Here is a 17,635-nt window from a genome sequence, read left to right on the forward strand (position 1 = left end):
TAACCCTCATCACAACACAACCACAATACAACCACAATACAACCATTAACCCTCATCACAACACAACCACAATACAACCACGACACAACCATTAACCCTCATCACAACACAACCACAATACAACCACAATACAACCATTAACCCTCATCACAACACAACCACAATACAACCATTAACCCTCATCACAACACAACCATTAACCCTCATCACAACACATCCAACCACAACACTAATCCTTGATACAGTACTATAACCACAATACCACCACCAAACAACACTATGGGTATTTCTCTAAATGCGTACTACTGTACTACTGTGCTACCGTATTACCGTGCTCTGAGCTTTGAGCACATTGCACCACGGGAGGGTCATGGCATGTGTCCAAATGAAAGTGTGAGTACAGAGACACTTCTCAGGTGCGTACTCCGTTGGTACATATTTTGAAGCATCGCTGCTTCATCTGAAAGTATGCACAGAAATATGACGCAACCATGTAAAAAAAGACGCAACATTTCTTGAAAACAATGGTGGCTGGAATTAAACTGAAGTGACAGAAAATATACTTTGGAATGAAAAGTGGTCAATTCACGTCTCATATGTTGCCTGACTTCAATAGTTTTTCCTGATGCGTTAATAAATACATACAGTGTTAACATTGGCATGGTTACCTGCCTACAATAACCAGTGTGTCTAGATCACAAGCCCATAGTAAGTCAATAGGGATTACTGGCTATGTAAAGTTGTATGTGTTCTCCACACTCTCCTCCTCCAGGGAACGTCATGGGAGAATGCACTCAGAGCATGATAGGGTGGAGCACGGTAGCATCCATGTTGAGAAACTCCCTATGACTACCTAAACCTAACTCGAACCCTAATATAAGACAACAATACAACACCACCTACTATCCAACGCTAACCCTCAATACAACATAACACCACCTACATCCAACCACAACACTACCACATTTTACACATTACAGCTCCACAAACACTACATGTCCAAAGGTATGTGGACAACCCTTCAAATGAGTGAATTCAGCTATTTCAGCCACACCGGTTGCTGACAGGTGTATAAAATCGAGGACACAGCCATGCAATCTCCATAGACAAACATTGGTAGTAAAATGGCTTTACTGAAGAGCTCAGTGACTTTCAACGTGACACCGTCATAAGATGCCACCATTCCAACAAGTCAGTTCGTAAAATTTCTGCCCTGCAAAAGCTTCCCCGGTAAAATGTGTGTGTTGTTATCGTGAAGTGGAAATGTCTAGGAGCAACAATGTCTCAGCCGCGAAGTGGTAGACCACACAAGCTTACAGAATGGGACTGCCGAGTGCTGAAAAATAATCTGTCCTCGGTTGCAACACTCACTACTGAGTTCTAAACTTCCTCTGGAAGTAACGTCAGCACAAGAACTGTTCGTCGGGTGCTTCATGAAATGTGTTTCCATGGTCGAGCAGCCACACACAAGCCTAAGATCACCAAGCGCAATGCCAAGCGTTGGCTGGAGTGGTATAAAGCTTGGTGCCATTGGACTCAGTGGAAACGCGTTCTCCGGAGTGATGAATCACGCTTCACCATCTGGCAGTCCAACGGACAAATATGGGTTTGGCGGATTGTCAACAGAAAGCTACCTGGCCCAATGCATAGTGCCAACTGTAAAGTTTGGTGGAGGGGGAATAATGGTCTGGGGCTGTCTTTCATGTTTCGGGCTAGGCCCTTTAATTCCAGTGAAGGGGTATATTAACACTACAGCATACACTGACATTCTAGACAATTCTTTGTTTCCAACTTTGTTTGAACAGTTTGGGGAAGGCCCTTTCCTGTTTCAGCATGACAATGCTCCTGTGCACAAAGCAGGTCCATACAGAAATGATTTGTCGACATCAATGTGGAAGAACTTGACTGGCCTGCACAGAGCCCTGAACTCAACCCCATCGAACACCTTTGGGATGAATTGGAACGCCGACTGCGAGCCAGGCCTAATCGCCAACATCAGTGCCCGACCTCACTAATGCTCTTGTGGCTGAATGGAAGCAAGTCCCTGCTGCAATGTTCCAACATCTATTGGAAAGCCTTCCCAGAAGAGTGAATGCTGTTATAGCAGGAAAGGGGGGACCAGCTCCATGTTAATGCCCATGATTTTGGAATGAGATGTTGGACGAGAAGGTGTCCACATACATTTGGCCGTGTAGTGTATCTATATCAAATGTCTCTGTTGTGTTTTATATTATATGATATGTCTCTGTTGTGTTTTATATTATATAATATATGTGATGTGTCTGCTGTGTTTTATATTATATGATATATATGATATGTCTCTGTTGTGTTTTATATTATATGATATGTCTCTGTTGTGTTTTATATATGATATGTCTAACCGTCTCTGTGTTCAGGGGAAGATCAGCCAGATAGGAACCAGCTGCTGTGAGATGTGTGAGTATCATCTACAGGGTGTTTGTAGCTTGTGTTTGTGTCTGTACTGTGTGTTTGTGTCTGTACTGTGTGTTTGTGTCTGTACTGTGTGATTGTGTCTGTACTGTGTGATTGTGTCTGTACTGTGTGATTGTGTCTGTACTGTGTGTTTGTGTCTGTACCTTGTGTTTGTGTCTGTACCTTGTGTTTGTGTCTGTACTGTGTGATTGTGTCTGTACTGTGTGTTTGTGTCTGTACCTTGTGTTTGTGTCTGTACTGTGTGATTGTGTCTGTACTGTGTGTTTGTGTCTGTACCTTGTGTTTGTGTCTGTACTGTGTGATTGTGTCTGTACTGTGTGTTTGTGTCTGTACTGTGTGATTGTGTCTGTACTGTGTGTTTGTGTCTGTACCTTGTGTTTGTGTCTGTACCTTGTGTTTGTGTCTGTACCTTGTGTTTGTGTCTGTACTGTGTGTTTGTGTCTGTACTGTGTGTTTGTGTCTGTACTGTGTGTTTGTGTCTGTACTGTGTGATTGTGTCTGTACCTTGTGTTTGTGTCTGTACTGTGTGATTGTGTCTGTACTGTGTGTTTGTGTCTGTACTGTGTGATTGTGTCTGTACTGTGTGATTGTGTCTGTACTGTGTGTTTGTGTCTGTACTGTGTGATTGTGTCTGTACTGTGTGATTGTGTCTGTACTGTGTGATTGTGTCTGTACTGTGTGATTGTGTCTGTACTGTGTGTTTGTGTCTGTACTGTGTGATTGTGTCTGTACTGTGTGATTGTGTCTGTACTGTGTGTTTGTGTCTGTACTGTGTGATTGTGTCTGTACTGTGTGATTGTGTCTGTACCTTGTGTTTGTGTCTGTACTGTGTGATTGTAATGTGTGTGTGTGTGTTTATATTATTAACTGTGTGTGTTTATACTGAGTGTGTGTGTGTACTGAGTGTGTGTCCTTATTGTGTAGGTGTACTGAGTGTGTGTCCTTATTGTGTAGGTGTACTGAGTGTGTCCATACTGTGTGTGTGTGTGTGTGTGTGTGAGTGTGTGTTGGTGTCGGTACTGAGTGTGTGTTGGTGTCGGTACTGAGTGTGTGTTGGTGTCGGTACTGAGTGTGCGTGTGTGTGTGTGTTGGTGTCGGTACTGAGTGTGTGTGTGTATCTGTAGGTACAGAGCCAGAGTGTAAGTGTACTGAGTGTGTGTGTGTATCTGTAGGTACAGAGCCAGAGTGTAAGTGTACTGAGTGTGTGTGTGTATCTGTAGGTACAGAGCCAGAGTGTAGGTGTACTGAGTGTGTGTGTGTATCTGTAGGTACAGAGCCAGAGTGTAGGAAGACAGTGGGAACACTCAACTACATCAAAGTGGACGACTGTCAGTCACAACAACAGATAGAACTACACTACTGTGAGGTGAGAACACACACAAATATTTAGCAGAGACTCTCACTCTTAAACACACAATACATGGTTTGGGCAACCAATCTGAATTTTTCGATGGATAGCAACAGTCAACAAAACTTATAGTTTTTATTTAAAAAATAATTTTTTATGGCTATATAATTTAAAAGTGCATCAGGGGTAACTACTTGCAACTGATAGCTGAAATATTGAGACTGTTGAAGTGTTTTTCAAATCCAAAATGTTTCTGTTGCATGGTTTGCTAGCTAGCTGGTTAGCTAGCTCTCATTGAAAACGTTGCTAATGCTAGCTAACCATAGTTAATGACACATTTTTCCAAATGTCTGTTAGCTAGCTAACTAAAAGTGCTGAATGTAGTAGCAAAACGTTTTTTTATTTTTTATTACTTTATGTAGTCCTTTGCCTATATCTTAATCTGACTTTCGTACAGGTCATGTTGTTTTTCACATTTCTGTCTCTGGTAAACACACACTATATCAAATAAAATCTAAGTGTGTCACATGCACAGGATGCAGAAGGTGTAAACGGTGCAGTGAGATGGTTATTGCATAGTGCAGTATTTTGTTAAATACATGTAGCTAGCTAAACAATGAATCCTAATCCCAACTATAATGCCGCGTTCAAAACAACTGGGCACTCAGAATTTTTTTATTTATTAAAACGGTCATCCAATTTTGAATTCGAACTCGGGCCTCTTTCTAGAGCTCCGACTTTCAGACCTGAAGATTACTGATGTCATGATTTGACCTCGCATTTTTCCAAGTTCCCAGTTGTTTTGAATGCGGTAATACTACCATGCATGAGTCTGCAGGTAACTAAAGCTAACCAACTATGGTCAATGTTAGCTAGCTAGCAAAAATAAGGCTATAACTACCAATACAAATGGCTTTCTGCGATACGAATAATATTACTACACAGATCATACACGTAATGTTAGCTAAAGAGCCAGCCAGCTAAAATTAGCTATCTAGCTAACAGTAAGCTTTAACTTAAAATGAAAACAACTTTCTGACAAAATGTGTTCTCTTTTGGACTCTCTCTGCATTTGGCAATCATCTCTCTGCTTCCACCAGGCAATCCAAAACTAGCTCAACTTGTTTCCGTGACAGCGGCACTGTTTCTTCCCCCGGTTTCTTCCCCACCACTGTCATCAGTAGACTGGTTCAATATTTTTTTTTATTGAATCAGGGATTTCCTCATTGTTTGATAAATGTTCATTCAGGGAGAGTCAGCACGATCGTCCTCCAGAAAGTTGTCCATCACACGGGAATTTTTTTTTGCCTTGTCTCTCAGATCGTTCATTGCCTTATGTTGATGATTAGGCAGAGGTAGGTACAGTTGAAGTCGGAAGTTTACATACACTTAAGTTGGAGTCATTAAAACTCATTTTTCAACCACTCCACAAATGTCTTGTTAACAAACTATAGTTTTGGTTAGTCGGTTAGGACATCTACTTTGTGCATGACACAAGTCATTTTTCCAACAATTGTTTACAGACAGATTATTTCACTTATAATTCACTGTATCACAATTCTAGTTGGTCAGAAGTTGACATACAATAAGGTGACTGTGCCTTTAAACAGCTTGGAAAATTTCAGAAATTATGTCATGGCTTTAGAAGCTTCTGATAGGCTAATTGACATCATTTGAGTCAATTGGAGATGTACCTGTGGATGTATTTCAAGGCCTACCTTCAGGCTCAGTGCCTCTTTGCTTGACATCATGGGAAAATCAAAAGAAATCTGCCAAGACCTCAGAAAAGAAATTGTAGACCTCCACAAGTCTGGTTCATCCTTGGGAGCAATTTCCAATCGTCTGAAGGTACCACGTTCATCTGTACAAACAATAGTACGCAAGTATAAACACCATGGGACCACGCAGCCATCACACCGCTCAGGATGGAGACGCGTTCTGTCTCCTAGAGATGAATGTACTTTGGTGCGAAAAGAGCAAATCATTCCCAGAACAACAGCAAAGGACCTTGCGAAGATGCTGGAGGAAACAGGTACAAAAGAATCTTTATCCACAGTAAAACGAGTCCTATGTCGACATAACCTGAAAGGCCGCTCAGCAAGGAAGAAGCTACTGCTCCAAAACCGCCATAAGAAAGCCAGACTACGGTTTGCAACTGCACATGGGGACAAAGATTGTACTTTTTGGAGAAATGTCCTCTGGTCTAATGAAACAAAAATAGAACTGTTTGGCCATAATGACCATTGTTATGTTTGGAGGAAAAAGGGTGAAGCTTGCAAGCCGAAGAACACCATCCCATCTGTGAAGCACGGGGGTGGCAGCATCATGTTGTGGGGGTGCTTTGTTGCAGGAGGGACTGGTGCACTTCACAAAATAGATGGCATCATGAGGCAGGAAAATTATGTGGATATATTGAAGTAACATTTCAAGACATCAGTCATGAAGTTAACCTCTCTTGGGCACGTGAGACGGTAGCGTCCCACCTCTTCAACAGCCAGTGAAACTGCTGGCGTCAAATTCAAATACAGAAATACTCATTATAAAAATTCAGAAAAAATACATATTTTACATAGGTTTAAAGATTAACTTCTTGTGAATCCAACCACGGTGTCAGATTTTAAAAATGCTTTACGACGAAAGCATACCTTACGATTATTTGAGAACATAGCCCACTAGACAAATCATTACAAACAGTAGCCAGCCAAGTAGAACAGTTACACATGTCAGAAATAGAGATAAAATTAATCCCTTACCTTTGATGATCTTCATATGGTTACACTCAGCAGACATTAATTTACTCAATAAATGTTCCTTTTGTTCGATAAAGTCTCTTTATATCCAAAAACCTCAGTTTTGTTTGTGCGTTTTCTTTAGTAATCCACAGGCTCAAACGCAGTCAAAACAGGAAGACAAAAAAATCCAAATTGTATCCGTAAAGTTCATAGAAACATGTCAAACGATGTTTATATTCATTCCTCAGTTAGTTTTTAGCCTAAATAATCGATAATATTTAAACCGGACAATAACGTCATCAATTTAAAAGGTAAACAAGAAAGGCATTCTCTCGGTCTCGCGCATGAAAAAGCTCTGTGACACTTTAGGGTCCACTCATTCTGACTGCTCTTACTTCTTCATTTTCAGAATACAAGCCTGAAACAATTTCTAAAGACTGTTGACATCTAGTGGAAGGCATAGAAACTGCAATTTGAGTCCTAAGTCAATGGATTCTGTAATGGCATTGAATAGATAACTACAAAACCAAATAAATAACTACTTCCTGAATAGATTTTTCTCAGGTTTTCGCCTGCCAAATCAGTTCTGTTGTAACGGTTTTCTTCCGTTGGTGAAGGAGAGGACCAAAATGCAGCGCGGCTAGTGTTCAACATGTTTAATAAACAAAGAGACGATAACGTGAACACTATACAAAATACAAAATAACAAACGTGAAAACCGAGACAGTCCTATCTGGTGCAGAACACAAAGACAGAAGACAACCACCCACAAACCCCAACACAAAACAAGCCACCTAAATATGATTCCCAATCAGAAACAACACAAAACACCTGCCTCTGATTGAGAACCATATTAGGCCAAACATAGAAACAGACAAACTAGACACACAACATAGAATGCCCACCCAGCTCACGTCCTGACCAACACTAAAACAAGTAAAACACACAAGAACTATGGTCAGAACGAGACATCTGTTATACTCACAGACACTATTTTAACAATTTTGGAAACGTTAGAGTGTTTTCTATCCAAATCTACCAGTTATATGCATATCATATCTTCTGGGCCCGAGAAGCAGGCAGTTTAATTTTGGCATGCATTTCATCCAAAATTCCGAATGCTGCCCCCTACCCTAGTGAAGTTAAATCTTGGTCGCAAATGGGTCTTCCAAATGGACAATGACCCAAAGCATGCTTCCAAAGTTGTGGCAAAATGGCTTAAGGACAAGAAAGTCAAGGTATTGGAGTGGCCAACACAAAGCCCTGACCTCAATCCCATAAAAAATTTGTGGGCAGAACTGAAAAAGTATGTTCGAGTAAGGAGGCCTAACAAACCTGACTCAGTTACACCAGGTTTGTCAGGAGGAATGGGCCAAAATTCACCCAACTTATTGTGGGAAGCTTGTGGAAGGCTACCTGAAACGTTTGACCCAAGTTAAACAATTTAAAGGCAATGCTACCAAATACTAATTGAGTGTATGTAAACTTCTGACCCACTGGGAATGTGATGAAAGAAATAAAAGCTGAAATAAATAATTCTGTCTACTATTATTCTGACAGGTCACATTCTTAAAATAAAGTGGTGATCCTAACTGACCTAAGACAGGGAATTTGTACTAGGATTAAATGTCAGGAATTGTGAAATACTGACTTTAAATGTATTTGGCCAAGGTGTATGTAAACTTCCGACTTCAACTGTATATTTTTGTGTGCTCTAGGGCAACTATCAAGGCTCAGGAAAAGACCCAGGTACAGACAGTTTCGAAGTAGCAAAAGTTAATTACAAAAACAGGGGGCAGGCAAACGACAGGTCAAGGGCAGGCAGAGGTCATGTACAGAACGGCATGCAGGCTCAGGGTCAGGGCTTGCATGGGTCAGTAATCCAGGGAGGTGTGACAAGGTACAAAACGACAGGCAGGCTCAGGGTCAGGGCAGAATGGTCAAAAACGGGAAAACAGGAACTAGAGAAAGACAGGAGCATGGGAAAAAACACAGGTATAAATACACTGGGGATACTGGGGAAGATGGGCGACACCTGGAGGGTGGAGACAAGCACAAAGACAGGTCACACCCTGAAACAGATCAGGGTGTGACAGCAACAGTGTCTAGATAGAATTTGTATTTGTTGTCTTGGCTACTGGACCTTTTTTGGGACACCATTATTTTTGTTTTACTGAGATTCACTGTCAGGGCGCAGGTCTGACAGAATCTGCACAGAAGATCTAGGTACTGCTGAAGGCCCTCCTTGGTTGTGGACAGATCTAGGTACTGCTGAAGGCCCTCCTTGGTTGGGGACTGATCTAGGTACTGCTGAAGGCCCTCCTTGGTTGAGGACAGATCTAGGTACTGCTGAAGACCCTCCTTGGTTGGGGACAGAAGCACCAAATCATCACCAAACAGTAGACATTTGACATTTGACTTTAGATTCTATTAGCGTGAGGCCGGGTGCTGCAGACTGTTCTAGTGCCCTCGCCAATTTATTGATATATTTGTTGAAGAGGGTGGGGCTCAAGCTGCATCCCTGTCTCACCCCACGGCCCTGAGTAAAGAAATCTGTGTGTTTATTGCCAATTTTAACTGCACACTTGTTTTTGTGTCTAATGATTTTATAATGTTTTTCCTCTTTCTCTCTCTCTCTTTCAGGGGAAGTGTCGTAGTAAGAGTGTATATTCCCTGGACACTAACGCTGTGGAGAGGGAGTGTGTGTGTTGTGCTTCTGTGGCGACAGAGGCTCTGAGCGTTCCGCTGCTGTGTTTTAATGGAACACTGACACATCACAACGTTCTGTCTGTCACCGCCTGCGACTGTCTGGCCCAGCACTGCACCTAGAGAGAGAACTGAATCAAATTGAGAGAGACTGTGTGTGTGTGTGTGTGTGTGTACCCTGATAAACATGTACTCAAATAAATAATTTGGATATTCTCATTCTGTCTGTCTGTCTGTCTTTCTTTCTCTCTATCCATCTGTCTTTCTCTTGTTGTGGCATTTTCCTGTATTACCAAGTGAGGAGAGTTACAAACTACACATCAGTCAATGAGCTTTAAGCTTTAGCCTTTGACTTTCAACAATTCACTATCTATAATGAATTTTGAGAGTCCCTACAGAAGAATACAAATATATTTTATAGCCAAGATACACCCCCCTCAACTTACATGACGAATCACAGATCTTAGGAACAGTTCACAAAGGTTAACCTCTACCGCTTCTCTCTCCCGGATCCGGGATCCTCCTCATCAAAAAAGCTGACTAGCATAGCCTAGCCTAACGGGACAAGGATATCATATAATATAATTTCATGAAATCACAAGTCCAATACAGCAAATGAAAGATAAACATCTTGTGAATCCAGCCATCATTTCTGATTTTTAAAATGTATTACAGCGAAAACACAATATGTATTTATATTAGATAACCACAATAGCCAAACACGGCATATTTTCACCATGTTTCCACCGCATAGGTAGCTTTCACAAAACCCACAAATAGAGATAAAATTAATCACTAACCTTGAACAACTTCATCAGATGACAGTCTTATAACATCATGTTATACAATACATTTATGTTTTGTTCGAAAATGTGCATATTTAGAGCTGCAAATCGTGGTTATACATTGTGAATACGTAGCAACAATTCACCAAAATCTCCGGAGATATTTTGGAGAGTCACCTAATCTAATCAAAGAACTCGTCATAAACTTTACTAAAAAATACATGTTGTACAGCAAATGAAAGATACACTGGTTCTTAATGCAACCGCTGTGTTAGATTTTTAAAAATAACTTTACCACAACATACATTATGCGTTATTGTGAGACAGCGCTCACCTATTCTCCGCGGTGTTGGAGTCAACATATTACACATAAATATGAAATAACATCATAAATGTTGTCTTACTTTTGCTGTTCTTCCATCAGAATGTTGTGCAAGGAGTCCTAGGTCCAGAATAAATCGTTGTTTGGTTTTAGAATGTCCATTTCTTCTGTCGAATTAGCAACTTTGGCTAGCCATGTGGCGCAAACATGCCCATCATCTCTTGACGCATGGAAGGAAAAATTCCAAAATTCCCAATAAACATTGAATAAACTGATCAAACTCGGTTGAAAAATCCTACTTTATGTTGTTTTTCTCATATGTATCAAATAAAATCAGAGCCGGAGCAATTCGCCGTGTATACCTAACGCTTTTCAGAAGACAATGTCGAGTTCCCCTGCGCGCTGTCGAAAACTGACAAAATACCGGACCTGCCACTCCAAAAGCTCTTATTCGGCCTCAGATCAAGCTAGACACCCCATTCAACCTTCCACTGCCTGTTGACATCTAGTGGAAGGCGTATGAAGTGCATACATATAGATAAATAAAAGCCAATTGAATAGGCAAGCCCTGACACAGAGCCTCGTTTTCAGATTTTTCACTTCCTATATGGAAGTTTGCTGCCAAATGAGTTCTGTTTTACTCACAGATATAATTCAAACAGTTTTAGAAACTTCAGAGTGTTTTCTATCCAATAGTAATAATAATATGCATATTGTATGATCTAGAACAGAGTACGAGGCCGTTTAATTTTTATGCACGATTTTTTCCAAAGTGAAAACAGCTCCCCCCTATTCACAAGAAGTTAAGATTTATATGAAAGATATCTATAAAACATAGCAGACAGTTACTTCTGTGTCAACAGTTCTCATTGCAAAGACCAGTGTCTGGCCCCCTCCTACTCCAAACTGGAACCCGTCTCACCCTGGTACGGTATAGCACAAAAACATTACCTTTACTATCTGGAATGCTCTTTAGGCTTTATTACCCAAAGACATCGTAAATCTCCTCTGTCAGTGCTATCTCATAGAGGCCCATTCTCAGTGGAACACACACACACAATACTCGACAGAATCCTCTATTTTGTCGAATAAAACAACCATTCTAATGCAATACAAGCACTATAACATAATCTTGCAAATTTCCACGACACTCTCTGTCTCTCTTTATTTCTGTCTGTCTATCTATCTGTCTGTCTGTCTGTCTGTCTGTCTGTCTGTCTGTCTGTCTGTCTGTCTGTCTGTCTGTCTGTCTGTCTGTCTGTCTGTCTGTCTGTCTGTCTGTCTGTCCTGTCCTGTCCTGTCCTGTCCTGTCCTGTCCTGTCCTGTCCTGTCCTGTCCTGTCCTGTCCTGTCCTGTCCTGTCCTGTCCTGTCCTGTCCCGTGTGGCTCAGTTGGTAGAGCATGGTGTGTGCAATGCTAGGGTTGTGGGTTCAATTCCCATAGAGGACTGTATAAAAAATTACAAATATTTCTGCACTCACTGGGGATGTCAATCATTCAACCTGCTGCCAGACCCTATGGACACCCTAAGGCACCTGGTTCAATTGTGTTTAGGAGCATTTTTTAAATATCTAGTAAGAAATATTTGATCATTTACAATCATCCTAAATGAAGATATTTGAGCTGTGTTAGTTTTAACATTATATGCAACCCCCCTCTCTCGCTATTGATTTCAACTTGATAATCGATGATTGATTGACAAAACAGTGTTGAATTTCTCTTTCTCTTTCGGTGACCCCCGTATCAAAATGCAAAATTACAAAATCTACAGTGCCTTGCAAAATTATTCATCCCTCTTGGCTCATGTTGTATACAGATCAAAACCTTAGAGACAGTCATACTAGATGTTGTATACTGATCAACACCTTAAATAAAGACCCTCATACTATATGTTGTATACCGATCAACACCTTAAATAAAGACCCTCATACTAGATGTTGTATACATATCAACACTTTAGAGACAGTTCTACTAGATGTTGTATAGAGATCAGCACATTAGAGACAGTCATACTAGATCTCGTACACAGATCAACACCTTAACACCACCAAACCACCACAAGCCCATTTCACCAACACTCCACTGTAGCCTCCAAGTTCCACCTTGCCATTCTTGTGCTAAACCCCCAGTGACTATATTCGACTCAGGGGTCAGGCGGACGGTTGCGAGGAGGCTCGCCGGGAGCGAAGGCATGTCTTTGGCTGCTAACCAGCCCCTGCTGCACAGAGGTGAGAGTGTCTGGCATATTATTTCAATATCTAAGAGCTCTGATTGTGTGGGGTAGCATCGCCTTGTTTGGGTGCGTCTTTTCTGGGCGTAGCTCAGCGGGGGCACTCCGCCTCCACGGTCCCAAAGAGGGGTGGAGAGGGTAAGGGGGGGACCATCCGTCCATGTCCCTCAGGCTGTGGGATATTACTTATGTTACCGTAGGGTGTGCCTCACTTAAGATCTCCGGACGGGCCTGAATTGCTAGGGGTGTATTGGTGCACAAACGCTGCAATGGCAAGAACCAAGGGGCCAAGGTTTGGGGGAGGTGACTCCCCTTCTAAATTGGAGTGCGATCCTCTGGAGGTGTTGTGGTGGTACTGCTTTGGGTTGTTGGTCCCCGTCCTGTTGTGGGTCCTCGTTGTAGTCAATGGTGGTCGTAGTAGAGTTATTGAAGAGCGGATGGGCGGACGGAGGTGCGGACGGAGGTGCGGACAGAGGGGCGGATATTTTGGTTGATTTGTTTGGGTTATTCATTGAAGTAGTTCTTTCGCTTTTAGAACTGTACTTATTTTGAGCGTTTTGTTCTTGTAACGATATTGTAATAGACTCAGGCCAGTGGCACATATTTAATGACTATGTAAATGTATCAGAACAAGTAAAATAAAAGGTCAATTCAATACGGAGACCAACTTTGTGATGGTTCTCAATGGAGAGTCTTTTAGATGAGATCACACCATGTTCATTGTATTTATGAAAACTGCACCCATACAGTGTACCATTACCACCTACTGGCCTTTCTTGGTATTGCTGGTTGTAAATACAAATACCTGCATACATACTGGCCTGATAAGGAACACTGCTATAACTATTATTAGTAGCAGTATTATAATGATTTGAACAAGTTGGGACAACCCTTCAGTTAACCTCTAACGCCTACCAAACCCGGATCCGGGATCCCCCCCAACACAAAAGCTGACTAGCATAGCCTAGCCTAAAGTTACAGGGATATCATAAAAAAAAATGTTCATGAAATCACAAGTCCAAGACACCAAATGAAAGATACAGATCTTGTGATTCAAGCCATCATCTCTGATTTGTAAAATGTTTTACAGGGAAGACACAATATGTAAATCTATTAGCTAACCACTGTTAGCAAAAGACAACAATTTTCTTACTCCACCATTTTCTTACTGCATCAGTAGCTATCACCAATTCGGCCAAATAAAGATATTGATAGCCACTAACCAAGAAAAAACCTCATCAGATGACAGTCTGATAACATATTTATGGTATAGGATAGGTTTTGTTAGAAAAATGTGCATATTTCAGGTATAAATCATAGTTTACAATTGCACCCACCATCACAACTCGACTAGAATAAATACACAGAGCAACGTGTATTACCTAATTACTAATCATAAAACATTTCTTAAAAATACACAGCTCACAGCAATGGAAAGACACAGATCTTGTGAATTCAGACAATATTTCAGATGTTCTAAGTGTTTTACAGCGAAAACACAATAAATCGTTATATTAGCATACCACATGTGCAAACGTTACCAGAGCATTGATTCTAGCCAAAGAGAGCGATAACGTAATCATCGCCAAAATATATTAATTTTTTCACTAACCTTCTCAGAATTCTTCAGATGACACTCCTGTAACATCATATTACAACATACATATAGAGTTTGTTCGAAAATGTGCATATTTAGCCACCAAAATCATGGTTAGACAATGAGAAAAGTAGCCCAGCTGGTCAGAAAATGTCGTGCGCCATATTAGACAGTGATCTAGTCTTATACATAAATACTCATAAACTTGACTAAAAAATACAGGGTGGACAGCGATTGATAGACAATTTAATTCTTAATACAATCGCTGAATTACATTTTTTAAATTATCCTTACTTTTCAATACAGGTTGCGCCAAGCGAAGCTATACCAAACAAAATGGCGGCATAAGCGTTTAACATTTTTCGACAGAAACACGATTTATCATCATAAATTGTTCTTACTATGAGCTGTTCTTCCATCAGAATCTTGGGCAATGAATCCTTTCTCCGGTCTAATCGTCTTTTGGTCGAAAGATCTCCTCTTGTCCGGTCGAAACGGTCACTAACGTTCACCATGCACTCAAAAAGTGCCCAGCGCTTCAAAGTGTATTACACAGAAATGCCATAAAATCGCCCTAAACGGATATAAATTGCTATAAAACGGTTCAAATTAACTACCTTATGATGTTTTTAACACCTATAACGACTAAAAACATGACCGGAGAAATATTACTGGCTAAACAACCGCTTGGAAGGAGGCAAGTCCGACGTCCTTCGTGCGTCAGGCGCAGGCAGCAAAAGAAAGCTACTTCCGGTATTTCGTGTTTTATACAGGCCCTGATTGCGCAATCGACTCCATTCAAAGCGTCACCCGGTACTGACATCCAGAGGAAGACGTAGGCAGTGTCTGTTTCTCCATAGCATTTACAGGGACATTACAACCGACCTGGGAACAGGGGCCAAGATGTCTGAAATCTCACTCCCTGTCATGAAAAGTGCTGTAGAAGGAGTTCTGTTTCACTCAGAGACAAAATTCCAACGGCTATAGAAACTAGAGAGTGTTTTCTATCCAATAATAATAATAATATGCATATTGTACTAGCAAGAATTGAGTAGGAAGCCGTTTAATCTGTAGAGCAAATTATGCTAATGCGAAACAGCACCCCCTATAGTGGCAAGAAGTTAACTACTGTACCTATCAATTATCCAGTAGTAGTAATTATGGTTCCTCAATATACATTTAACCTGTTATGGCTGCAGGCCGGTGTCGGTACACTTATGACAACAGCCCGTCCAAGTGCAGGGCGCGAAATTCAAAAGATATTTTTTAGAAATATTTAACTTTCACACATTAACAAGTCCAATACAGCAAATGAAAGATAAACATCTGTGAATCCAGCCAACATGTCAGATTTTTTAAATGTTTTACAGCGAAAACACCACGTATATTTATGTTAGCTCACCACCAAATACAAAAAAGCACAGACATTTTTCACAGCACAGGTAGCATGCACAAAACCAACCAAACTAACCAAGAACCAACCAAACTAACCAAGAAACAACTTCATCAGATGACAGTCTTATAACATGTTATACAATAAATCTATGTTTTGTTCGAAAAATGTGCATATTTGAGGTATAAATCATAGTTTTACATTGCAGCTACAATCGGAAATAGCACCGAAGCAGCTAGAACAATTACAGAGACCAAATTGAAATACCTAAATACTCATCATAAAACATTTATGAAAAATACATGGTGTACAGCAAATGAAAGACAAACATCTTGTGAATCAGCAAAAAACCAGCAAAAGATATTAATTTTTTCACTAACCTTCATAAACTCATCAGATGACAGTCCTATAACATCATATTACACAATACATATATGGTTTGTTCGAAAATGTGCATATTTAGAGCTGAAATCCGTGGTTATACAATGTGACCATGTAGCAATTATTTTCCAGAATCTCCGTATATGTTTCTGACACTCACCTATTCTGACCAAATAACTATTCATAAACTTTACTAAAAAATACATGTTGTATAGGAAATGATAGATACACTAGTTCTTAATGCAATCGCCGTGTTAGAATTCTAAACATAACTTCAGTACGACATGCAGCTTACGTTATAGCGAGAGATCGCCCAAAATCTGGGCGCAAACTAATAGTAAACATGTTCGACAGATATATGAAATAACATCATAAATGGGTCCTACTTTTGATGATCTTCCATCAGAATGTTGTACAAGGGGTCCTTTATCCAGAACAATCGTTGTTTGGTTTTAGAATGGCATTTTTCCCTCTCGAATGAGCAAGCAAAACTAGCCAAGTGGCGCTAAGCTCTCCTTCGTCACCAAACGCAAAGAACGCAACATGCCTAAACTCCCGAAAAAATTTCAATAATCTAATAAAACTATATTGAAAAAACATACTTTACGATGATATTATCACATTTATCAAATAAAATCAAAGCCGGAGATATAATACTTCTATAACGAATGCTTTTCAGAAGCCAATACTGGTGACCTTTATGCGCTTCCTGAACAAAGGAATTCTGGGGTCATGTCATTCCAAGCTCTCTCTTTTGACCATAGAAATACCTAGAAACCCCATTTCACCTCTCACAGCCTATTGACATCTAGTGGAAGGCGTATGAAGTGCATGTATACTAATAGATATCAAGCACATTTATAGGCAGGCCCTGGAACAGAGCCTAGATTTCAGATTTTTCACTTTCTGACAGGAAGTTTGCTGCAAAATGAGTTCTGTTTTACTCACAGATATAATTCAAACGGTTTTAGAAACTTGAGAGTGTTTTCTATCCAATAGTAATAATAATATGCATATTGTACGAGCAAGAATTGAGTACGAGGCCGTTTGAAATGGGCACCTTTTATCCAAGCTACTCAATACTACCCCTGCAGCCCAAAGAAGTTAACATATTACAACGTAGGCTGTGTTACAGCACTACTTTTGGTGTCGCGTCACTTGGAGTCACGTGACTTGGAGGCCGTATTATAATAGGGTGCGATGTGTAGAGAGAGGTTGTATCCATGGTATTTTTCCTTTGTTACGATAAAGATCTTGGTGTTGGTTTCTGTTTTAAGGGGTAATTGTAGTTTGTGGTCCCAGAGAAGTGTTCCCTGTTTCAGATTTTAAAAGGGTGCTTACTTTCGTTTTTGCAGATGCATTTTAGCGGAGTTGGTATTGTCGTGTTCATCTGCATTAGGGTTCGCGTAATTGCGGTTGAGTGTCCCGTTTGGTGCGTTCATCTCAACTTTAAGGAATAGGAAGTATGGGTCCGAAAGAGCTTTTTGTGTTCTTTCCAGTGATATTTTCATCCGAAGTTGGTGCTACCCATCCTACTTACCTGGCGTGGGCACCAGTGTTGAATATTGATACTTACCTGTATGAGGGATGGATTTATTGGTGTTTTTTATTTATTTATCCAGGTGGTCCGTTAGGTTAGACGTTTCCTTTTTGATTACTCCATGTATGTTCACCCAATGCACAGGTGT

At 40.6% G+C, this 17,635-nt stretch overlaps 1 protein-coding gene across 1 annotated transcript in view; it reads left to right on the plus strand.

Annotated features, from left to right (window-relative positions):
• The window catches only part of vwf (von Willebrand factor), a gene marked incomplete at its 5' end in the record, with an annotated part of 113,917 nt that extends 104,464 nt beyond the window's left edge, over positions 1 to 9,453 (plus strand). The window contains 3 exons of the mRNA XM_038986448.1: positions 2,397 to 2,436; positions 3,723 to 3,820; positions 9,178 to 9,453. Coding sequence (XP_038842376.1) covers positions 2,397 to 2,436; positions 3,723 to 3,820; positions 9,178 to 9,363 — 324 coding nt within the window. The remainder of the gene's footprint in view (positions 1 to 2,396; positions 2,437 to 3,722; positions 3,821 to 9,177) is intronic.
• Between the last annotated feature and the right edge of the window lie 8,182 nt (positions 9,454 to 17,635).

This window comes from Salvelinus namaycush, unplaced genomic scaffold (assembly GCF_016432855.1).
Source record: "Salvelinus namaycush isolate Seneca unplaced genomic scaffold, SaNama_1.0 Scaffold480, whole genome shotgun sequence".
NCBI classification, from domain to species: domain Eukaryota; kingdom Metazoa; phylum Chordata; class Actinopteri; order Salmoniformes; family Salmonidae; genus Salvelinus; species Salvelinus namaycush.